This window comes from Rhineura floridana, chromosome 2, assembly GCF_030035675.1.
Source record: "Rhineura floridana isolate rRhiFlo1 chromosome 2, rRhiFlo1.hap2, whole genome shotgun sequence".
In the NCBI taxonomy this organism is placed as follows: Eukaryota; Metazoa; Chordata; class Lepidosauria; order Squamata; family Rhineuridae; genus Rhineura; species Rhineura floridana.
Genome location: NC_084481.1, coordinates 53074086 through 53098770, shown reverse-complemented (window position 1 = coordinate 53098770; position 24685 = coordinate 53074086). Strand labels below are relative to the sequence as shown.

The 24685-nt window shown below is 42.0% G+C and overlaps 1 protein-coding gene and 1 long non-coding RNA gene across 5 annotated transcripts in view; one reads left to right on the top strand and one right to left on the bottom strand.

Moving 5' to 3' along the window:
* Nucleotides 1-24685, bottom strand: part of RBMS1 (RNA binding motif single stranded interacting protein 1) — a 177931-nt gene that overhangs the window by 84229 nt on the left and 69017 nt on the right. Inside the window, exon 1 of one of the 4 annotated variants that reach the window (XM_061608659.1) lies at nucleotides 12083-12984. The exons of 2 other annotated variants lie outside the window; for them this stretch is intronic. In XM_061608659.1, coding sequence (XP_061464643.1) covers nucleotides 12083-12349 — 267 coding nt within the window. In that variant the 5' untranslated portion in view covers nucleotides 12350-12984. Of the gene's footprint in view, nucleotides 1-12082; nucleotides 12985-24685 lie in introns of those variants that run through there. One more of the 4 variants, XM_061608658.1, reaches the window with a different exon arrangement.
* LOC133376475 (uncharacterized) lies at nucleotides 12094-14446 on the top strand. The gene is made up of 2 exons (XR_009760492.1): nucleotides 12094-13418; nucleotides 13871-14446. It is a non-coding gene; the product is annotated as an uncharacterized LOC133376475 (long non-coding RNA).

Sequence of the window (24685 nt, the reverse complement as noted above, 5' to 3'; positions counted from 1 at the left end):
TATGTGGTCTTATGGAACTATGACGGGGCTGCTCCAGAATAATTTTTGTTAAAGCTCTGGAAAGTACCCAAGAAAATACAGAAAATAATTTTATACTCTGCTAAAATGGGTCTTCTTATGGAGCACTGTTGATGGGCTAAAAATGAAAAAATTAACAGGAAATGGCAAATTGGTATCTAACAAGCATTTTCTTGACTTCTAAGATGCTCATTGCACAAAATGTGAGGACAATTAAGACATAAAGAGATGATTAAGATTTTGCAAGAATGGCTTCAGATAATTAGGGAAATCATAACATACAAGATTACCTGCACATGTTATAAGGAACACAGTGCAATCCTATATACATCTACTTAGAAGTTAGGACTCACTAAATTCAATGGGACTTTATTCCCATGTAAGTGTTTATTTTACTGCAGCCTAAGTGATATAAATGCTATTGATAGGTCAGGTTGGAATTTGCTCATTTGATATTGGAAAAACAGATACAAAAACATAATCGGTCCTATTAAAAAAAAACCCTCATAATCAAACTCATTTTTTTTAGGTACATTCCAGAAATAATATTGCAGCAAACCTTTGCCACATAGCATACACACAACAGGGAGTCCACAGCCAATTCTGGTGTGTTCTCATTAAGTGAACATCTTAATATACCGTATCATCATGCCCGAGCACGGCCAATGCATATAACAATTATATACATTTGCTGTAGTTTATGGTGAATTTGCATGCTGATGCTCTGCTCTTTTTGTTTTTATGTGATTTTATCTGCCTAATAAGCTGCTGTTTAGCATAACAGGCTTAAAACTTATTTTACATTTCAATAAAGAGTGCAATGCTTCTCCACAAAAACTCTTGCTACAATGAGCAACAAATTCTAATATATGTGATACAGATGGACCAGAAGCAACATTCAGTGAGATCAACTTGTGCTTCATTTAACTAAGTACAAGAAAGCAATTACACTGAAGCGGCTGGGTTCATACTTTCACTGAGTAACATGGGGGACCTAGTTGCTCAGGGATAGGCAGCCATAAGCACAAACAAGGTCTAGATACACATGTTCAATCAGAAACTGGCATAACTGACAATCCACATGATCCCAACACTTGCCCCAAATTGCAGTCAACTGTAACTTAAGACTTTATAGCATCTGATGCAAATAAACAAAATCTGAAATTCTAGAATACCATCTTGAAGCCAGGGCTGTCTGCAAACAACATTTTATTCTAGAATCAATGGAGACTGAGAACTTGTTTTTTTCAATGTAGTCCACACACAATCTAGATCTATTGCATATTTTTTGCTCCTGAAAACGCTTCTTGAGAAACTAGTTTCATTCCAAAAATAAAAGTTCATTGCAGATTGATTCTACATTACTCCAGTATGTCCATTTGAAAACAGATGTAGGCGGCCCTGGCAATTCGCACCTGCCCAAAGACACTGTGGGTAGGCATATGCCAAGATCATAATCAGCACTTCTTCATTTACTTGGGGCATGTGCAGGGAGGAAAAGGTGTGGATAAACTAATCAAGGGGAAGGTTTTCAAATGTGTACCAAGTAACCACACCCATCCTTGTGGACGGCAGGATCTAGAACCAATCTAGACTGAAAGCAGCATGTTGAGGACAAGTATGAACAATTCTGAATTGAGAAAAACTACATTTTTGTGCTACAAATCATCCATACTTTAAATAAATGGCATTTCAGAACTTTCCCAACACTGATTAGTGCTGCAACCCTGAACACACTTACCACCAGATGATTTGACCACAGCATATAGCCAAAATATGTTGAACATATGATGTTCAGTAAATGTCACATAAAAGTAATAAAAATGTAATGCATGATAAACACAGTGGCAAATGGTTAGTGTCAAGCAAAAATAGATTAACATGACAATGAAACCTATCTATCTCTAAATGATTTTTAAAAAGGCGTTTAAAGCAAAAAAAGAAAGAAAAAAAAGAAATGCCTTACTGTGAACTCTCTCTGGTCACCCTAGGAAACCAGCTGAACTTGCAGGTTGCAAAATTGGTGGCCTACTTTAATATGCCAATTAAAAGCCACATGTTGGTGGGGGCTAACTCTTCAGAAATTACTGAAGTATATAAGATACTTGACTGAAAATGTATTTATTTAGGACAAGAAGTAACAAGATCTCTAGCCCTTAAGGACAAATGAAAACATACTTGACAAGAATATTTACTACATGAACAAATTGTGTAAGAGGACTTGTGGACCTGCGATAAACAAGAAGTATATTATACTAGCTTCTCATCTTCAGGTTATATTTGTGGATTTCTCAATATGTGTCTCTTGCACATGAAGCATCATCTGGCTCGGCTTCCATGAAGCACTTCCACATAATTTTACTAATTATTAGTTGTACTCAACATTTACAGAAAAGGTGCCAGTAACATGCCACTGAAACTGATATAAAGTCATTGTAAATACCAAATACTGGGGTGAGCACCCATCAGGGTGCTATATATAATATATTAAAACACTTCTCATAATTTTATTTTTAGAACATTTTTATACCACTTAATCATTAGCATTTCTAATACTAATCAACATATTAAAAACATACAAGGGCAGCTTTGTGGCCTAACAGGCTTGTTTTCTAGAGAATTTGTACCCTATTAAAATTGCAGACACTACTACTTCTGCTGTTTCTGTCCATCTTCCATCGACAGCCCAATCATGCCCAATCAAGGGTTGCAAATCTGATTTTGTAATTTTATCAGGGTTTCCATCAGAACACTTTGCCTGCTATAGTTTAAGAGTGGGAAGCCTGTGGACCTCCAGATGTTATTGGACTCCAACTCCCATCAGCCGCAGCCAGCAAGGCCAGTGGTGAGGGATCACGGGAGTTGCAGTCCAACAACTTCTAGAGGGCCACAAATTTCCCACAGCTGGTATAGCACAGTGGGGAGGAGAGCATGGCTGGGAGTCCAGAGTCTGTGAGTTCAAATCCCCGCTTGTGTCTCCGTCAACTTAAGATCACCCCCACAGTGAGTGGCTCAGGGGTTACGTGTCCTGCCACCTGTGCAGCCGTGGGGAAGCTGCATAGTTCCAAGGAGCCCAGTTGTCCCCTAGCTGGCAGTTGCAGACAAGGAAGGGGCTGGCTTGTGCAGCTGTGGCAAGCTGAGCAGGCCCTAGCCAGCTGGGGAGGACTAGCCTCAGAGGGAAGCAATGGTAAACCCCCTCTGAATACCGCTTACCATGAAATCCCTGTTCATAGGGTCGCCATAAGGCGGTATTGACATGAAGGCAGTCCATTTCCATTTTTTCCACAAATTTCCCAGCCCTGCTATAGTCCTTTTTGACAGGCTGAAATCTGGTCATGTAAGGAAGACTTCCATAGCAGGTCCCTGCAGAAGCCTGAGGCTGCAGTAATCAGTTAAGAGGGGACAAAGGCTGCAGCATCAGATAATTAAAAAAAAAAAACACAGGGGGGGGGGCTCTGCCTCCCTGCTTGCTCTGCTCATCTTACTCATCAATCCCACCCCCTCAGGCACCCCTTCTCCCCTCGCCAACCCACTTGATTCATCTGTTCCTTCCCCACTGCTCCAAGCAGTCCCAGACAAACACTACCACTGCGCAGTGTACTTAGACTGCATGCTAGCCTCCTGCCTACCTGCCCAGACTGCTGTCGCCACCACCTTCCCTAAAGGAACTCTTCCGCCACCTAGGCTGCACACTGGCCTCTTGTGTGCCCATTCATCCAGGCCACCCGCTCTCTCAGCAAGGCTGCCACTGCAGCCTTGCCTGCGTGCATGGTGTGAGAGGTGTGTAGGTGGATAGGAGGAAGCGATCATGATAATCAGCAGTGCCACCTGTCTGTGGCACTGCAAACTGCAGTGTGACATGTACATTTTTATGTAGATAAAAACCCTTTAAACTGGCGACATAGAAGCTGCCTTATACCAAGACAGACTTTTGGTCCATCTAGCTCAGCACCATCTACAATGACAGGGACTCTCCAGGGTTTCAGACAGGAGTCTTTCCCAGCCGTACCTGGAGACACCAGAGATTGAACCTGGGACTTTCTGTGTACAAAGCTATGTGATCTACTGCTAAGTGTAAAGGATTCCTTGGAGAAAGTAACTGCCCTTGGAGAACACATGCTTCACATTGCAAGTTTCCTAAACAAAAAACCACAACCTTCAGGCCTCAGTCTGAAGATTAAGTTTTCACTGGTAGGAGGTACAAGACTTCGTCCTGCCCAGGAGGGAGGTGGTGTTGTTGTTTTAAGGTGAGGGAGGCAACTTCTTTAAGATAAAGATTTTCCAGCAAACCTCACGTGCTCCCTTATATGTATAGGGAATATTTCATACACCAGTTGTCTTATTTTGGCACCCAACACAACCACAAGTAACACAAATAGTGTCTAAAAAGCAAGTGTTGGGGCTGACGGGCATGAAGGGAGTCAACTGTGAGCAAAATTGTAACTATACAAGAGAAAGCTAACATGTTGCCAAGTTGAAAGTATTTCTTCACATCTGCAAAACAAACAAGGCATCCAGGCACGTTTGCCCAGGTGCCTAGATATTTGGTGTTGGGAGCCTGCAAAAGGCAAAGCAATCCTCTTTTCTCCAAAAAAGGAGCTGAAGATGTACACTGGCAGCAAGAACACACAATGCAGTTACTGGCCTGTAAAGAGAGACTAGCCTGGCAACCAGTGCCAAGAAAGGATTGCCATCAGGTGACCCTGAAGGAGCTTTTGTAATCTGAAAGGAAACATGGTTCCCCACCATCCTGCTCAAACAAAACAGTCCTTCCAATGTGTTACACAATTGCCAACAGAGTTTTGTGTTTACAGACAGGTGAGTAATTATTCTTTATAGCATAGCAACTTTTGTTGGCTTATTGGCAATGATTCAATAAAGTCCTGATGAACAGGAGTGTGTCAGTGGTTGCTCTGCACTTGTGAATTCCATCCCCTTACAGCTTTCCAAATATCAAAAATGTAAAACAGTAGTGAATAAATAATTTGTTTTGGCTGCGTCTTCATCTTGTTAAGACCCTGACACATTTTTAAAATGTTACAATTTTGATGTAGAACAGGATAAAGTTCAAATAAGCTAACATCAAGCTCAGACTCAACTAACAGTTTGCACCATCTAAAACCCTGCATTGTGCCAAATAGTTCGGATGCTTTTAAAGCAACTTAGGTTATATGTTTTAATCAGATTCCTTGCTACCTTTATCTAGATCTCATTAGAACAAGGACGAATAGGTAGTTTAGGAGGAGAGAACAGTGTAAGCATGAATGCAGCTTTAGAACCACACTAATTAAACTTGTATGAGGAAGCCTGCAGTATTCTAGGTAAAGACCATGCTGGTTTTACATTCCCTGCTGAATTACCAAATCATTCTCCACCCACTTCTCTAGCCTGTCTGCAGCACATCCCTTCTCTTTCCTGTTGCATCAGGAAACTGCAAATTGAGAGGCTTCTGCAGGGTGCAGCTAAATTTACCACAGTGCAATGCAATAATCAAATGTATCCTTCCCCTATGGCATCAACTTCTTCTTTCCATTCAGTCAAGTACAAACCCCCAGACACATTTCCTTATGGAGAAAATATTCACGATTTTGGAAAAATATTCCTCCAGAAAAATGCTCTTTTGTTTGAGATTCTCTCTCTATAAAGTGAAAGCAGCTGCTTAAGAGAGCAAGACAGAGGCAGAGCCATACATGAAAACTTCCTTGACTTTTGTTAGGTATGGCTGTATTTCACCAGTGGTCACTCCTGTGAGGAGTGTTTACCTGATTACAGAGCAATAGCTGTACACAACATTGTGGTACACACATCCTTGCTTATTAGATACATCTTTCTAAGTACATTTGCACACATGTTAATATTCATGCCTTATAAAGTGTGAATAAAACAGTGTTAAAAATAGCCTTTCCCAACTTTTGGGTCCTCAGAGGTTGTTAGGCTACAACTCCCATCAGCCCCAGCCAGCATGGCCAATGGTCAGGAGTGATGGGAATTGGGGACCCAAAGGTTGGGAAAGGCTAGTCTAGAGTAAAGATATTTGAACAGATGCTCTTAGAAGACATCAACTGCAAGCTTCTACTGATCAGAACGGCAACTTACAAATCTACCTGAAACAGCAAGAATTTCAAACAAGGGAATTACTAACACGTTTTTAAAACATGTAAGCATGGATTGACAAAAACACCAAAACAAGAACATCACTATAACTTACTTCAAGTGTGCGCATGTAAGATCTATCATAGTTGTCCTGTCAAAGATGAAGAGATCCTTATCAGCATGTCTAAAGGCCTGATCTTGTCCAACATTTTGTTCTCTAAGAGGCCAACCTGATGCCTATGGGAAGTCCACAGAGTATGAGTACACAGGCATCAAGTTGGCCTCTTGGAGAACTTAAAAACAAAATGTCTAATATAATGGATGTTTCGCAAAACTGTAGCCAATACAGTAATAGCTCAGTTAACAAATCCTCCAGGAAAGAAGCTCCTTTTATCAAAGTCGTTTTTGAGTGCAGGGGGCTCCTTGTCTATTGACTGCGGCTGCTGTAGGCAGCTCTCTCATGCTTGGCTTGAATTGCACTCCTTGCCAGGTGGCACAGGTGCCTCTGCAATAAACAATGCTTTGGGTGCCCTGGAAGCACTGTTTACTGCAGACGCGTCTGCTCGAGTGTAGGAAAGGATGGCAGAGAAAGAGAGAGACCAAGCTCAGGATGGTGGTGGTGACTTGCTCTTTGCCTGCCTGCTCAAGTGTATGGAAAGGAGAACTGTGCTCAGAGCTTTAGATTGCTATAGCAGGATGCTACATGATAAAAGAAAAAAAGGCACGGCAGGCATCCCTGGATGCGTTTTGGAAGAAGTCATTAGGTGGTCTGTATGCAAGGGTTACTTGACCTGGTTGTTTCATTTTAGACATGCGTATTGTTAGTTTTGAATAAAAGGTTCGGTAAAAGATGTTGAACTGCTTTTTTTATTTGTGGTGTAGGAACCTAGCCCTATTCCTTCCATGTTATTCCTTTTGTACCAAAGTTTCTGTTAAAGAAGTAACGCCCAGGAAAGCAGGTACTTCGTTAACTGGGGTATTACTGTATTTCCATACCAACACTTCCCTTGGCACAGTTCTGGTTGTTCAGGTTTTTTTACTTTTGCATTAAGTCTTAAAGCCATTGTCAGTAAGAGTAGACAATAATGGGACAGATGGACCAAACAGTCTGATTTAATCTAAGGCAACTTCATTCATTCAGTGAAGATTCAGAACAATAATATGTTCAGAACTGTTCCTTAGAAAGAAAAATTGACAGAGAGAAACTACTCTGCACATCGTAAATTACCTACATTATATAGAAATGCAGGATAAAGCATGAAAACTACAAGTAGATAATGATGCATATATTTCGCTCCATGTTTACATGGGAAGCTGTAACTGGCCATAGCTTCCAGTGCAAAGTATGCCGTGTGCATATGCAGCAACAGATGCATGTGCAATTAATGCATATCCTGAGCAACATCATTCCATACCTAGAACTACTCAGTGTACAGGAAATCGATGTTTGAAGCATCTCTTACTCCCCAACTCTAATTTTTAATAGGATTATTCCTGAGTAAATTAGCCTTGGGCTGATGCCTAAAAAAGCTAATCCAGAAGGTGTTTGTATACGCGTGCTTTTACAAGTTCCAACCTAACTACAAAAATGTAAGAGTGTGCGGGGGGGGGGGAGGGGCTTTTAAATGTTTAGCTTCCTGCAAGTTACCAAGCTAAAATGGATCACAGAGTTGCTTCCCTTCCCTTGTACAAGGAGTTTTATGTTCCGGATCGATATGAAATATCCAATATCTAAAGCAAAATGTGTTTACTGAACATACGATCTATGCTCGTTAGAAAAAATATCAAAATTGAAGAAGGAACTTTACAAAGGTAAGAATGGCAAGCAGATGTGACACTTTGATGATGCTGTAATTTAAAAACAATTTTTTGAGAAACAAACATTAAATATTTTAAACTGGTATCCCAAAATAGTTTTTCATTGCTTCTATATGACAAAGCCAGTCTTCGGAATTTTAGCAAAATTTACAATTCAGGATACAAATTCTGTTGTGAACAGACCTGTAATCAACAGCTTTATATGTCAGCGGCTAAACAAGGCCAAGTGCTGAATCAGTGTTAAATTCCTCACATGCAGCTACGCCCAGTTAACCTGCTTTAAAGTAGCAAACTATGTAAATCTACTTATGCTGGTAAGATAAATATTACAGTCATCAAAAATGTAACAACATGCAGCAAGAATGGATGTTACTTGGCAAAGCTGACGTGGGGGGGGAATCAAACCTCACAAAACATGTTATCTTACAACCAACTTGTTTTCAGGCAGAATCTAAAGGCAAAAAAAAAGAAAAGACTGGGGTATTTTATCCCATCCACCTTCCTTTGTCACCTGCCTTCCTTCCCCCCTCCCCGCAAATATCTGTGTAAGGGGTGAAACTTCAGCACCTCTAATGGTTTTAAAAAATCTGTAGTCAAGTTTCTCCACCATCTCTGCAGATATCAACTGCATACAGAATGGACAGCGAACCTTGTTTTCTTAAATAAAGCTTAAATCAGTTTTTGCATTTTTCACATTTGTAATTCAAATACAAGGCCTACATCTGAGAAACTGCTCTCTGTCTCACAGTAACATTCACAAGAAGAGACAAAATTCCAGGCTAAATTTGCATTACCTGTGAAAACACCCCAATTCTCTATTCATATAGACTCAAGAGTCTCAAAGAAATGTTTCTGATTTACACAAAATGAGAAAGGAAATCAGACTATGTAAACAGTTTTCTAGCACTGTTTGATAAAAGGTACCTTTGGAAAGAGTTCAAATGGGATGATGCTCCTATTTTTGTTGGTAAAATACCCTTTCAATTTTTAATATTATCTAAAGGAAAGCATCAACTTTCAGAAACTTTTGTCTGGAAGATTACTGTTTAATCGTAACTGGATATTCTAGAAAAACAGAACATACGTGCATTTCAACTGCATTACATTGATAAGTATTAGGCACTGAGCTACCATTAACTTCAACAGCTTCTATAGTAGTTCTCACCAGAGCCAAAAAGAAGTATTTTAGTGTGCTCCATTCTGTCCCTGATGCAGGAAAATCCTGTTTAAACAGCTGACTTCCCAGATCAGTATTCACTGCTCATCATAACAGTAGAGTACAGGAAAAGATTAGGCACCACCTATCTCTTTCTCACCTGAAGAATAAAAAAAAGAGCTAGCTGACTGGCTTCCATGACTAACATAGAAGAGAAAAACAGAAAGAAGTACTGTATAGCAGATCTTTACTCAAAGTACTGTAATTACACATTCTTTTGTTAACATGAACAGGTTATTTAAAGCAGCAATAAGTTCATGCACATATGGAAGACACATGGGCATTTTTTCAACATTTTAGAATTGAAAGAATGTGCAATTTCTTTCTACTAAAGCTGACAGAAGATGTCTTTCTTTTGGCTTGTGCATTGTCCCTTCTCCATCTCTTCAGTGGGAGCCCACTGAACTGAATGGGATTTGCCTTCCAAGTAGACATGTATGGGACTGCACTGTAAGTTCTAGTAAAATTGTATCAAAGATTGTTTAATAGATTTTAGAATCCAGACTTGTAGAATGATAACCATATATGCTTTGTTTTTGTTAATTTGATTCCATTATTTGATTTATAAATAAAAGAAAAAGCTTCATGAAAAGTTTTGTTTCCTTTCTATTACTTGCCTATATATAATATGGCAAAAATGTGGGGATTTCATTTTAATGTATTTTTCAGCATTTTTCTAAATTAATTAAATAATCTGGAAAAAACACAGGGGGACCTATGTTGAAAATTTTAATACAGGCCATTTAATTTTCTAAAAGGTTTAGTACAATTTTAGTACAAATAAAATTGCATGTTAAAATCAGATTGCCAAGTCAACTTCACACAACTTTTTATCATATGGACTAATAAAGACATCAGCAAAAATGAGAAAATAAAAACCAGTTTGAGTGACCAAGAGACACAGTTGGCCCAAATTAAAATCAACAGGAGCTTATACAGGCGAGAATGCAGACACGCTCAGCCTTCCCTGTATGGGAAGTGTTTCACCAAAGAATGGCCTGATGCCAATAAAAGAAATCTTTGGTACTCAGGGTCTTAGGACCACATAATGACCACACATTCATTTATTCCTCTCTCCATTGAAAAAGAAGTCTGTTTGTTTTTCCGATTCAGTCAGCCCTTTTAGCTCTTTGAATTCAAGGAGTGCACTGTGAAAAGAAGAGCATCTTATCAGTGCGTTCCAGACCAGCAGGCCGACTCACATCCACATGCAAAACATACAGCCCTTCCAAGTAAAAGGCTTACCCTCTGTGCTCTCCACCTTTCATCACTAACACCCCATGGTGCCACTGACAAATCAATGTACACACAGAATCTAAAAAGTGCCTGGCTTCATTAACTAGCTTTTCAGATTTCAGCACCCCCAAGTATTTGTTTACATTTGTTTACTATTTGCAGAATGGTGCTGAAATGCTGTATCATCCATTTAGTATAGTTCTTTCTGAAAAGTGGGGTACCCAATAACTAAAAGTACTCACTAACTATGCTAACTAATATATTTACCAGGAATATTAACCAAAATAAATTAGTATTTTCAACATTCAAAATACATTATAAAATTAATAATATCCTCAAAGACTACCAAAGGGGGAATTAAAAAAATTAAATCTGTATTCCACAAAATCCTTAGAAGTATATATTATGTATTAACTATTCCTTCTCTACAATAAATTCAAAGAAATGCCAATTCTGTAGTATTACTTCAATAATAAAATATTTTAACCACTTGTATTTATTACATTGTAATAATCATCTCATTAAAGTCATCACAATCACCGATTCACTTCCAGGAAAAAGGCCCAACTCACCTCTCCAAGAAACCCACCAAATTTTATTTTCCAACCAAATTTCTTCCTGATCACTTCTAATACAGAACACCCACCCACCCACAATATAGCTTTGTAGAATGGGGCAAAGCCAAATTGAATGAAACACAATTTCTTTTTAATGAATAATATAGTGTTGAGAAGATGGCTGGAGAGAACACTTCCCATTGTCCTCTTATTTTTTAAAACAGTTTTAGGAGCATGGCCTACTATAATGTGCCTTTTTTGGTACAATTAAATCAACATGTCAGATTGAGGCAGGTTCATCATATTTATTAGAACCCAATTTTCCTAGTCTGAGACCAGGTGGAGAAGGCAGGGGAAAATAAATAAATAATCCCTTAACATATTTTAAACATTGTTCCCTAAGACTAAAGAATGGTAAAGGACATAGCTGCACACTTTTTAATTACATGTCTTCATTGAGCTTTTTACTAAAGAAAGGGATTCTTATCCCAAATGACTTTTAACTTGAGCCAACATTCCCAAAAAGTATGGGTCATCAAACCCCGTGACAGCAACATTTTTCGGTGGTGTTTTTTTAAGCATATAAGCGGAGTTGTTTTGCGTTAGGGATTCCGACTCCTCCTTGGCTGTTTCAGTAAAAACGGAAACGGTCGGCCTTAAAGTTTCGATTTCCAAATCATGTCGTCGTTTTCAAACAAAGCAAAACCCCAACTTGTTGCGGGAGCCCAGAGCCTGATCGTGAGCTCCTCCGGCTGCAGAGATACAACACTGTTGCACCTCCTCTTAACAAAGTTACCCAAGCGAGCAGGCACCTCCAGCCCAGCCTATTACAATGAGATAAGATGTCCTTTCTTAAATCTCCCGGGGAGGGGGGGGGAGGAGGATGTTAAAGAGGATCACACATGACACAAATTTGAGAGTAAAAGGCTGGAGACTGGGAAGGAGGAAAAAGAGACTATAACGAGGGGGGGGGGAGAGAGAGAGAGAAGAGAGACGTTTCTTTCACAGAATGTCCAAGAGCAAATCCCAGCTACTTCCAAGTCCCCACCCATCTTCCTCTCCCCGACACCTCCCCCGTCTCTTCCCCTCCCAAATCTACCCACCCACAAATATTGTAACTTGATTTCCCCTTTTTTCTTTTTACCTGCTTTCTGTAAGGAGGCCTGCCAGTGCCCGCAGAGTTACTGCTGCTATTGGGGAAAATCATTGCCCAGCCTAAGCCCGAGCTTCCCCTCCGGACGGGAAGCAACTTTTGAGGCAACTTGGCTGGCGCGCGATTCAGGGAGGCGGCTACTGGAAACTGCCTCTCCCTCCCCGGCTGCTGGGACTGGGCTCCTCTTCTCTTGCCGCTGGCTGGCTCGATGCCTCTTCCTCCGCCTCCACCCCCTTCTCCCTTGGCTGAGTCTCTCATGCAACGCTTCTGTCGTCCTCCTTCCCTTCTCTTGGGATCACCCGCGGCAGCAAAACCGACCTGAACCTATACAACTAGCCACCCAGACTGCCATAAAAGTCACTTCATTGATCTGTCTACTGTCCGCGTTGGTAGTGGCGACTTCTCCGGCAACAGAGTCGGTCCCACCTACTATCGGCCGCAACCACCGCCCAGAGAGAGAAACACACACAGAGGGCGCGCAAGCGGGCGGAGGGGGGGAAGAGGAACAGCCCAGCGTAGGCACTGTACCGTCTACACGCCTCCAGGCTGCGGCGGCGACGGTAAAATCTTGAGCTGTTGGCGCCGCTTGCCTTTGTTCCCGGAGGGGCGGGCTGCTCCCCCAAGTGTGCGGGGTTCTGCGTCTGCAGCAGGCGTCGGCCGCTCCCTTCCCCCCTCCCAGTCCCGTCGAATGGTTGCTTCTGGCTCCTGCATACCGCGCATTCCTCGGGGCAGCCAGTCAGTCGGCGCGCGCTCTCTCTGGGCTCCGTGTGCCCCAGCGGCGGCAGCACTGCGTTCTACGCCCCAGGCAAAGAGCACTCCGGAGGTGGGCAGGGGAGGCGGGAGAGCGAGCGTGTATGTATATATGTGATATATACACACACATATAAGTCCCCCGCCTACACCTTCATTTACCTCCTTTTGAAACAAAGAATCAATAACTTGGCAAAAGGACTTGCGCTCTTCATGTTGTAATATCACAGGAAGGGCTCCAAAGTATGTGTTTGTATTAGAGAGGGAAAGAAGACAGCCAAGCGAGCGCCCTTCAAACCTCTCATTGTGCTTTCAGAGGCGAGGCAGTGGGCGCGGAAGAACGCGCACCATTTTAGTTTCTTGGTTCAAGGAGTTGCGCCGTGTGCAGAGGCCCAACTGTGTCTCTTGGGGATGGCTCTTACCCTAGTGGCAGAATAGCGAATGTGCGTGCATAAAAACTTGACAGAGAACGCCAAAGCTTGTGCCAAAGCCTTGTGATCTCTAGTAATATGATCCCTCACACAGGCGCATACAGAGATTGTGAAACCGCTATTAAAGCGCCGAATCCCTTCTTCAAGTAAGTAGGTTCTTATTAACTACTACACAATTTTTTTTAAGTGACCCAATTTTGATATACAAAACTGCCCTGGATAGGGCTCGGGTGGCCAGCAACAGTCCAAAGATAAATAAATCTATACAGATACATTCGTTTTATTTCATTTTATGCTGTCTTGCTGTGGATTTGATTTGTTGAATGAATTAGATGATAGGGCAGAAGGAGAGGTATTCAGAAATCTAACTTAGAATGTGTTAGAACTTGGGAGTGGGGGGAGCTTAAAAATCTAAACCTTCCACATAAAAAATAACTCCAATAACAAGAATATATAAGAGCATGGGAGTGTCTGTAATGGCTACAAAATTGGATGCTTGGATTGCAGACAACCACTAATGTGAATAAGATTACTCTGGAAATTTCTGCTGAGTAAGGGCCATAGACTGCAGCCTTGGTTCTTTTCTTTTTTTTCTCAGGGGACTGACTATGGCTGCAAAGTCTACACGGAAACGTTACACAGCAAGATTACTTCTACTCCAGTACCAGAGTTTCAGCTTAGTAACCCTGCAGCCAGAAAGTCTTTCTAGTATGGGAACTTAGGAGGAAATCAGAGTTTAAAAGCCTATTGGCTTCAAGAGAGTAAAAGCTGCATCTCTGGCACCTGGCTCTATGCTTGTTTACTTGGAAGTTTACTCCCAATGGAGTTTGCACAGGAGTACAGCACTGGTTTTCAAAACTTGGCTAGATGAGCTGCTACATCTATGGACATCTAGGTTTGCTCATTCACCACTACCCTGCACTATTTCACAGCTGAGTAATTATACAAACTTCACGGTTTGACATCTTGGAAAGTGTCATCTCATTTGCCAGACAATTACTCTGTACAATGAAGAATCACAAACACTGGCAACTATATGTTTTGTCTCTGGTCCTACTGTCTGACCAGCTATCGGTGCAACTGAAACATGCCACAACTAAACCTCAAATATATGAAGAACTGCTAAATATGGAATATACACTTCTGTTCTAAAATAAAATTAAATTTGATCTTATGTATTGCATAATCTAGCTGCTTCTAAACAATGGCTACATACACATACTCATATGAAAAAGACTCCACATTTTAATTTTACTATAGTATCACATATATAGATGCCCTGAATCAGTAGACACATTTCCAGTGAGGAGGAAAAGAAAATGGGGTTTGCTGCTCACTCCTGAATAGTGCTGCATCAAAAATGTAAGATCCTGATGTCATGACTTCTTTTACTGTTCTGGCAAGTCAAACAATCCTTGCACATTAACATTACACTTACTAACCTTCACCATCAGCAGATGCAATATTTTGTACAGCTCTTATCACAGAAATAACCAAAAGCAAAAAAAAAGGATGGGGTCGAAACTAGTAAGTCTTCAGACTGAGTTAATCTGCATAATATTTAAAAGTAATTGGGGACAACATTAGTGAAACCTTTACCTATCTAATATTTGGAAGGATGATGTTACAAGAGGATTTAAATTGGTACTGGTGTTTAGAACTAATCCCACATGCTGCTACTGCTCTGACTTTGTAGATTACACAGCTCTAGTGCTGGGGTGCAAGGTTGTGACTGTGCACTACAAAATATTAAGACTATTTATTTTTAGGTTCATGCACATTTTTACTGAGTAGTAATATAAAATGCTTCCCCCCCTAATTGTTACAGGTGCATGCTTTGATTACCAATGTTTTGTAAGTCAAATTACAAAGGCAAGGCTGTAGCCTGTAGTGAATTCCTTCGGCACTTACACATTTGTTAAAAAATATCAGTGGATTGCTTTACTGGTTTTTCCTCTTCCTTTAAAAATGAACCAGTTGTAACCCATAACACAAAGGGGGAAAAGTGAAAAAAATTACACGCTTTGTGGCACATGACAGAATGCAACAAAATGATTTAGGGTACAATGCAACTTGCATTTGCACTAGGCTGGGGGAGTTGGATATGGCAGACCCCTGGCTGAGCTGGCAGGGTCCTGGCTTTGTCAACAGAAGCCCTCACCCCAGCTCAGCCATGGTTAAGCCAGGGAAGCCCAGTCTGGCAGAAGGGGTCCTGGTAGAAGGCCCAAAAAGGGGCATTCCAGGAGCATGTCAGAGGAGGGGGCAACTCATGCAACATCCAACTCCTGTTTGGAGCGCTCCTGCAGATCCCAGTCTGAGCCAATGATATGCTGAGAAAAAGGTCGGTCTAAGAAAAGAATTACAATGGAAGTCTATAGGGAATGCTTATTCCCCGGTAAGGGTATTCTTGAAAGTCAGCTTTTACTTTCCAGTCAGTACGCATGTCCCAGCTGAGCCCACATTCAGCTGGCTTAGCAACTCCTGAATGTGAAATGGATGCCATAGATTTTCCCACCAGCTCCTCTTCTACTGGCACCCCTTCCGCTGGTTTCCCATGAGTTGGATTGCTCTTCCCACTATGATGACATTAACAGTTATCTTGCATGTAGTTTCACATGTGTACAAACTTAGTTTAAATTTCACAAAGTTTGCTAAACATGCAAACCATTTATATGTGCTCTTACAAACTTATATTAAAAACCTTCAAGAATACACCCTCTTAATTTTTTATGCAAATTAAAAATATATTAGATTTATAACATTATTCATTGTGGCCTGCTTACAATATGATAGACTCTGTGGTCTCTGATAATAATAATAATAATAATAATAAATTTAATTTCTTCGTCGCCTATCTGGCCAATGGCCACTCTAGGCGACTTACAAAATTGTTAAAATACAATTAATAAAATACAGTAATACAATATAAAAAACAACACATCTGCAGCAACAATATTAAAACTGGGCAGGAGGCATTTCAGTTATAACAATTAACCCTCCCCGGATACCCCGAAGGCCTGCTGAAAGAGCCAGGTCTTTAAGGCTTTCCGAAACACATTTAGGGAAGAGGCGTGCCGGAGATCTTGTGGGAGGGAGTTCCAAAGAGTGGGGCCGCCACTGAGAATGCCCTCTCTCTTGTACCCGCCAATCTGGCTGTTTTTGTTGGCGGGATTGAGAGAAGGCCCTGTGTGGCCGATCTTGTCGGGCGGCATAATTGGTGGCGTTGAAGGCGCTCCGTGAGATAAACTGGGCTGTCAGTTCAATTTCTGATTACTGAAAATTCAGATATGTTGTTTTTATTGTATATTGAATTACTTTGTGGTTGTTTTGTACTGAATTGCTCTGTTGTGTATCACCTTGGTATTATTTTAATGACAGGTGGTATATAAAAATTTTAAATAAATAATAAATAAATAAAATAAAATAAAGCCCATTTAGCTGCTTTATGCTTTTCCGCTGTGTACAATTAGAATTTGGAGAAAGGCAACCATTTTATATATAATTCTAGGTATTTTTTTAAAGCTCCAGTCTCTGTAGTATCCAGATTCAATTACAGGAAATAAAGGATTATGGGAAATTCTGAAACGAATACTATGCTTCCCTTTGTGTCTCAGGTGGCTATTACTTCGAAGTCATGCATTCCATGGTTTAAGAAATCCTTATTTTCTACACATCCCAGTAAGACCTACTGGTTTTGAAATAAAACACTTTCATAAGTTATGTGTGGAAAAACATGCATTTGATTATATTCATATGTAAAAAAATGGAATGGATTAGGCTGCAGTCCTAACCCCATTGCCCTAGGTGTAAGCCCCACTGAATTCAATAGGACTTACTTCTCTAGAGATATGGTTAGGATTGCATTGTAAGAAAGTTAATATTTATACCACTAAGTTCCATATTAGTCATAATTTTGGTCAGATTACTATGATAGCATTATAACCACCACCATTTGTACCAGGTTATAGCAATTGTCTTCAATTGTTTTATTAAACTGAACTGATCTGGTTTTGTTAAAGCTTTCCAAGAACTGACAGTGGCATTTTGTGCAGTACAGTGGTAAATGGACTGATATTTCAGCATATGCATCAGTTTAAGGGAAGTGAAGAGAATTAAAAGGACCCCCATTAAGATGTTGTTCATTATTTCCTACATTTATTTTAAATTTAAAGGAGCATTTGCCAATATAGGTCTTATCTTTAGTATGACAACAGAGAGAGAGAAACAAAGTTGTTAATACATACAATGCATAAATCCAATACATACAGCCCATTCCTATTCATGGAAGTAAATTTCATTAAGTTGTGGTATTTACTTTCAGCTAGGTGTGCACAGGATTACTACCTCAGCTTCAGTCCTATGCAGACTTAACTTGGAATAGGACCTATTGACATTATAGGGTCTTCTGAATAATATAGACTGGATCCAGAGAAACACCCTATCATGGAAGATGCCTCTGTCCAATTTTTGGTGATTTCCACTTTCCCTCCAAGCCTCCTGAGCCACAGCCAACTCCATTTAGTCAGCAGGGTCCCCTGGCCCTTAGGAGAGCCTCTTCAGCAGGGAGGAAGGGGTGGGAACTCCCTAAAAGGCATTTTGCTGGCTAAAGCTAATTTATAAACAATTTGCAATTTCTTTTTCTAGTAATGCATGCTTGTTTAGTTATATGTCATTGATCAAGAGAATTTGGAGCTGAACATGTTGAACTGGTGAACAGTTTAGTAAGTATTCAACATGCAGGGTGCTAGATTTCTTAGGGGGGTGGAGATGGGGAAACTAGAAAGCAAAGCATCTGGGTGTTAGTACATAAATTCTTAAAAGATAGACATTAGGATAGTTTTTATTGAATAAAAAGGAACTAAATTACAGTGACTTGTCTTTCAGATGTTGGTTCATGTGAGAACTGAAAGTATCTGGATGATAACAGAAAGGACAAGTTTGTGAAACTTAAAAATAGTACTACTAAAAAACAAAAGAGGACTATCTAAGGAACATCTAAGGAACTAACATCTGGGGAGTGTCTAAGTAATAATAATATACACTATCTAATAAACCACATCAATGGAAAAACAAGTCTTTGGGTAAGGAAGGGAGTGTTAAAGAAACCACTGCCTCATTAATCCCTTTTAAAACTTTATTTAACATTAATAAAATACACAAGAACCAAAAAAATTTGCAAAAGCAGGTTCTTCCTTGTCAAGAAAATAATGCATAAGAGGATAATTAAGGAGAAAGGAAATAAGCGAACACTGAAAGATACAAACAATAAATAATCATATAAGGGAGGTAAAAACCAAATAGCCCCGACCACAAAAAAAATAATGAAAAAACACACACATGGTCTCTATAAATATCTCCATACAAAGTCTCAATTGGCAGGAATCAGATTTTGCTGAGGACAATAAGAAATGAAACTTATTAAAAAAAGAAAAAAAATGTAAATTATAAAAGTCCTTCATACTGAAGCAAGGTCATCTGGTTGTGCATCTCGTGCCACCTTAAGGTAATGCTTGCATTTTTCTAAAAGGGCAACGGGCCACACCTTTTGAAACCAGTATCATTTATGGTAATGCTGGTGGCATCCTTGCAGCACTGAGCTACCACAAGCTTTGCAGCTACGGGCAGAGCAATCCATCTTGTTGGAAGCTGGCAGGAGCGGAGCCAGTGGATGCAGAGCTGGCAGAAGGGGCCACCACATTCAGCTGCCATTCAGGGGCCTCTGGAAGGATGTTGGCTGCACTAGCAGGGATAAGTCCCCCTTGGTCCCTCCCTGACACCCCCCCGAAAGCCCCTTTTTGGGGCCTTGCACCAGCTTCCACTGGCTTTCTTATGCTGGGCTGGGCTTCTCCATCAGATCCCTGGCTGAGCCAGGTTGGGTTGGCTGCCCTGTGGCTGTGCTGATATATATATGTGTGTGTGTGTGTGCGCGTGTGTGTGCGTGCGTACGCGCGCACATGCGCTTCTACTGTGGCAGCATCCCTGAGCTGGGACCCAGCTGGCTTAGTCAGGGATCTGCAGTATACACCTCTCCTCAGCTTGGCATATATATGACCTGGATTGCGCCCTAAATCATGAAAGTTTTTAAACTATGTAGAACTGGCAAAGGGCTGGGTCAGGATGGATTATTTGACTGGTAATAATACTTACAAGGAACATCTAAGAAATCAAAATCCAAGGAATATCTAAGAAATCATAGTATACACTGTTTATGGTTTTTATGAACCCTTGTGGTTGATAAGAGATAGGCAGGGGAATCCAAATGCCGGGGAGCTAGCAGAAGGGGGGCTGGTGGAGGAGGAGCTGTCAGAAAGCTCCGCAGGAACCTTCTCCTGCTTGGGAGCTGCTGGCCCGCCTGAATGCTCCGTTGGGAAACATGTGCATGAGCCACCTGGGAAGCACTGGCTCCAATGAACAGGTCTCCCAGGGGTAAGCCCTCCCCATAAGCCATAATGGAAATTTAAGAAAGCTACTTTACTGTGCTGGCCTTTTGGCTGCTAGAGTTTGCAGGGGACCTGTGGGAGAAGTCTGAATGTGAGGAGGATCTTGCTTAAGTCCCCCCCCCCCAGCTCCTCTCCTGCCATGTTCCTGGAACGCCTCATTATCATCGCTTCCACCAGCTCTCTGTCAGCTAGGCTGGCCAGCCCTGTGCCATGGCTCAGCCATGGCAGAGGGCTGCTGCCAGCTGAGGCCAGAGATCTGCGGCATCCACTGCAGCCTGGCAGAAAGGTAGGCTGGATTATGCCCTTTTACTTCGAGCCTGGGAAGATAAACACAACTGTTTGAAGACCTTAATACCCTTGCTGTATTTCTATAAACACCCATTTCATTTGGATATCTATTTGTATGTGTAAATTAAGATGGATGTATTTATATTTGTATTGTTAACGTAAGCTGATGTGGTTTTTTTCTTTTCCCTTTCCCTCCTTTTTTCTTTTTTCTCTTCTGTTTAATAAATTTGCAACAAAAATCAATAAAATAAAAATAAAACAACCTGCAGTTTTGTGACAAGATACATGTTTCGGAGGTCTAATATTTACTTTGCACTTCCTTACCTGTTATAGCTATCAACCACTTTTAATATCATTGTGTGAATGGATTAATTTTTATACATACAAGGAAAATGCAGGATGCAATTGCAGTTAATTCCAGTTATCTATGTGAAAGTAAAGGCCATGATAAAGTATGATGATGACACCTTAAAACAACAGTTTGCATGGATGCAAGTAAGGGACAAAAAACTAAACTGATAACTATACATCAATTACTGGGAAGGTTTTGAACTACAAAAATACTGAGTTGCTAACTTACAATGCTATGATTAACATTTCCTGAATATATACTACCAAATGTTTTTCACTTAAAATTATAGAGTAGTAGAGTTGGAAGGGGCCTCAAAGGCCATCAAGTCCAACCGCTTGCTCAATGCAGGAATCCAACTTAAAGTATACTTGACAGATGGCTATCCAGCTGCCTCTTGAATGCCTCCAGTGTTGGACAGCCCACCACCTCCCTAGGTAATTGGTTCCATTGTTGTAATGCTCTAACAGTTAGGACGTTTTTCCTGATGTTCAGTTGAAATCTGCCTTCCTGTAACTTGAGCCCATTATTCTGTGTTCTGCATTCTGGGATGACTGAGAAGAAATCCTGCCCCTCCTCTGTGGGACAAACATAGTAGTAGTATCATAGGTGAGGGGAACTCGGCCCAGGCAGTTAACGGCTGTGCCATGTTCCGGTCCTCCACACAACCACAGGTCTGTTGGTTACCCTATCAGCCAGCTCTCTGATCTCTGGATGCTGCTTTTAAATGCCAGATCGGTACATAATAAGACCTCCCTCATCCACGATTTAATTGTGGATGAGGCAGCCGATTTGGCATGTATAACTGAGACCTGGGTGGGTGAGCAGGGAGGAGTTAGTCTCTCCCGGCTGTGCCCACCAGGGTACAGGGTTCAGCATCACGGTAGATCTGAGGGCCGGGGAGGGGGGGTTGCGGTGGTCTATAGGAGTTCCATCTCTCTCTCCAAGCACCATGTCCATGTAACCACTGGTCTGGAGTGTTTGCATCTTATGTTGGGTCAGGGGGACAGACTGGGGATTCTGTTGGTGTACCGTCCACCCCGCTGCCCAACAGACTCCCTAACTGAGCTGGTGGAGGTGGTCTCGGATGTTCTGCTGAGATCCCCTAGACTGTTGATGCTGGGAGATGTCAACATTCATGCTGAGGCCGTCCTATCTGGAGCAGCTCAGGACTTCATGGTCTCCATAACAACCATGGGGCTGTCCCAATGCGCTACTGGCCCAACCCATGTAGCAGGACATACTCTAGACCTGATTTTTGTGACTGGACATGGAGATGGTGATATGCATGTAGGGAATCTTACATCAATCCCTTTGTCATGGACAGATCACCGCTTGTTGCAGTTTAGACTTACATCGGCTTTTCCCCTCTGCAAGGGTGGGGGACCTATTAAGATGCCCCCCCCAGAGACTAATGAATCCGGATGGTTTTCAAAAGGCTCTGGGGAGTTTTCCGGCTGATAGGGCGGGCGCTCCTGTCGAAACCCTGGTCGAATTGTGGAATACTGAAATGACCCGGGCAGCTGACATGATCGCTCCTGTGTAGAGCTCATACAGCTCCATGGTATACTCCAGAGCGGAAAGCGATGAAACAGTATAGGAGACGGCTTGAGTGCAGATGGAGGCAGACTCCTGATGGATGCAACTGTGCTCTGGTTAGTGCTTATACCAAGTTGTATTTTGGAGCAGTGCAGGCAGCAAAAAAACAATATTTTGTTGCCACTATTAAATCTTCTATCTGCTGTCCGGCGGAGCTTTTTCAAATTGTCAGAGGGCTATTACATTCTAGCCCTAGGGACATGATAGAATCATCCGAAGCACGCTGTAACGAATTTGCTAGGCACTTCCAGGACAAAGTCTCTTGCATCTGTCAGGACTTGGACTCCAATGTTTTAGCAGTTGAATCAAATGAGGTATCCGGAGCACAGCCTGGTCGTGATTTTTTGGATGAGTTTCAATTGGTGCAGCTTGAGGACGTTGACAAGGTGCTTGGACGGATGCGAGCAACCACTTCTGTGTTGGATCCTTGCCCCTCTTGGCTAATAAAAGCCAGCAGGGATAGTACCGCTAGTTGGGCCAGGGAAGTGATTAATGCCTCACTGCGTGAGGGAGTGGTCCCTGGCTGCCTGAAGGCGGCAGTCCCTGGAAAACTGGTAGAAAGTATGATTAAAGCTAGATTAACTAAGCACATAGAAGAACAAGCCTTGCTGAAGCAGAACCAGCATGGCTTCTGCAAGGGAAAGTCCTGTCTCAGTAACCTATTAGAATTCTTTGAGAGTGTCAACAAGCATATAGATAGAGGTGATCCAGTGGACAAAGTGTACTTAGACTTTCAAAAAGCATTTGACAAGGTACCTCACCAAAGGCTTCTGAGGACGCTTAGCAGTCATGGAATAAGAGGAGAGGTCCTCTTGTGGATAAGGAATTGGTTAAGAAGCAGAAAGCAGAGAGTAGGAATAAACGGACAGTTCTCCCAATGGAGGGCTGTAGAAAGTGGAGTCCCTCAAGGATCGGTATTGGGACCTGTACTTTTCAACTTGTTCATTAATGACCTAGAATTAGGAGTGAGCAGTGAAATGGCCAAGTTTGCTGACGACACTAAATTGTTCAGGGTTGTTAAAACAAAAAGGGATTGCGAAGAGCTCCAAAAAGACCTGTCCAAACTGAGTGAATGGGCAGAAAAATGGCAAATGCAATTCAATATAAACAAGTGTAAAATTATGCATATTGGAGCAAAAAATCTTAATTTCACATATACGCTCATGGGGTCTGAACTGGCGGTGACCGACCAGGAGAGAGACCTCGGGGTTGTAGTGGACAGCATGATGAAAATGTCGACCCAGTGTGCGGCAGCTGTGAAAAAGGCAAATTCCATGCTAGCGATAATTAGGAAAGGTATTGAAAATAAAACAGCCGATATCATCATGCCGTTGTATAAATCTATGGTGCGGCCGCATTTGGAATACTGTGTACAGTTCTGGTCGCCTCATCTCAAAAAGGATATTATAGAGTTGGAAAAGGTTCAGAAGAGGGCAACCAGAATGATCAAGGGGATGGAGCGACTCCCTTACGAGGAAAGGTTGCAGCATTTGGGGCTTTTTAGTTTAGAGAAAAGGCGGGTCAGAGGAGACATGATAGAAGTGTATAAAATTATGCATGGCATTGAGAAAGTGGATAGAGAAAAGTTCTTCTCCCTCTCTCATAATACTAGAACTCGTGGACATTCAAAGAAGCTGAATGTTGGAAGATTCAGGACAGACAAAAGGAAGTACTTCTTTACTCAGCGCATAGTTAAACTATGGAATTTGCTCCCACAAGATGCAGTAATGGCCACCAGCTTGGACGGCTTTAAAAGAAGATTAGACAAATTCATGGAGGACAGGGCTATAATGGCTACTAGCCATGATGGCTGTGCTGTGCCACCCTAGTCAGAGGCAGCATGCTTCTGAAAACCAGTTGCCGGAAGCCTCAGGAGGGGAGAGTGTTCTTGCACTCGGGTCCTGCTTGGGGGCTTCCCCCAGGCACCTGGTTGGCCACTGTGAGAACAGGATGCTGGACTAGATGGGCCACTGGCCTGATCCAGCAGGCTCTTCTTATGTTCTTATGTTCTTATGTTCAGTAGTGAGACCACTTTTGAAGAAATCTTCCCTGGACCCAGAAAACAACAATTACAGGCCAGCAGCAAACGTTCCATTCTTGGGCAAGGTCCTCAAAAGAGTGGTTGCGGACCAGCTCCAGACACTCTTGGATGAGACCGATTATCTGGATCCATTTCAATCGGGTTTCAGGCCCGGTTTTGGCACGGAGACGGCCTTGGTCGCCCTGTATGATGACCTTTGTCGGGAGAAAGACGGGGGAGTGTAACTCTGTTGGTTCTCCTTGACCTCTCAGCGGCTTTCGATACCATCGACCATGGTATTCTTCTGGGGAGACTTGCGGATTTGGGAGTTGGAGGTACTGCTTGGCAGTGGTTCTGCTCCTACCTGGTGGGTCATCTCCAGAAGGTAGTGCTTGGGAAGCATTGCTCAGCACCCTGGGCTCTCCAATATGGAGTTCTGCAGGGGTCAGTTCTGTCCCCCATGCTCTTTAATATCTATATGAAGCCGCTGGGTGCCATCATCAGGAGTTTTAGAGTGCGTTGCCACCAGTATGCTGATGACACGCAGCTCTACTTCTCCTTTTCATCTTGTTCAGGTGAGGCTATCAAGGTGCTGAACCGATGTCTGGCTGCGATAATGGACTGGATGAGAGTGAATAAATTGAAGCTCAATCCAGACAAGACTGAGATGCTGTTAATAGGTGGTCCTTCTGACCAGATGGTGGATGTTCAACCTGT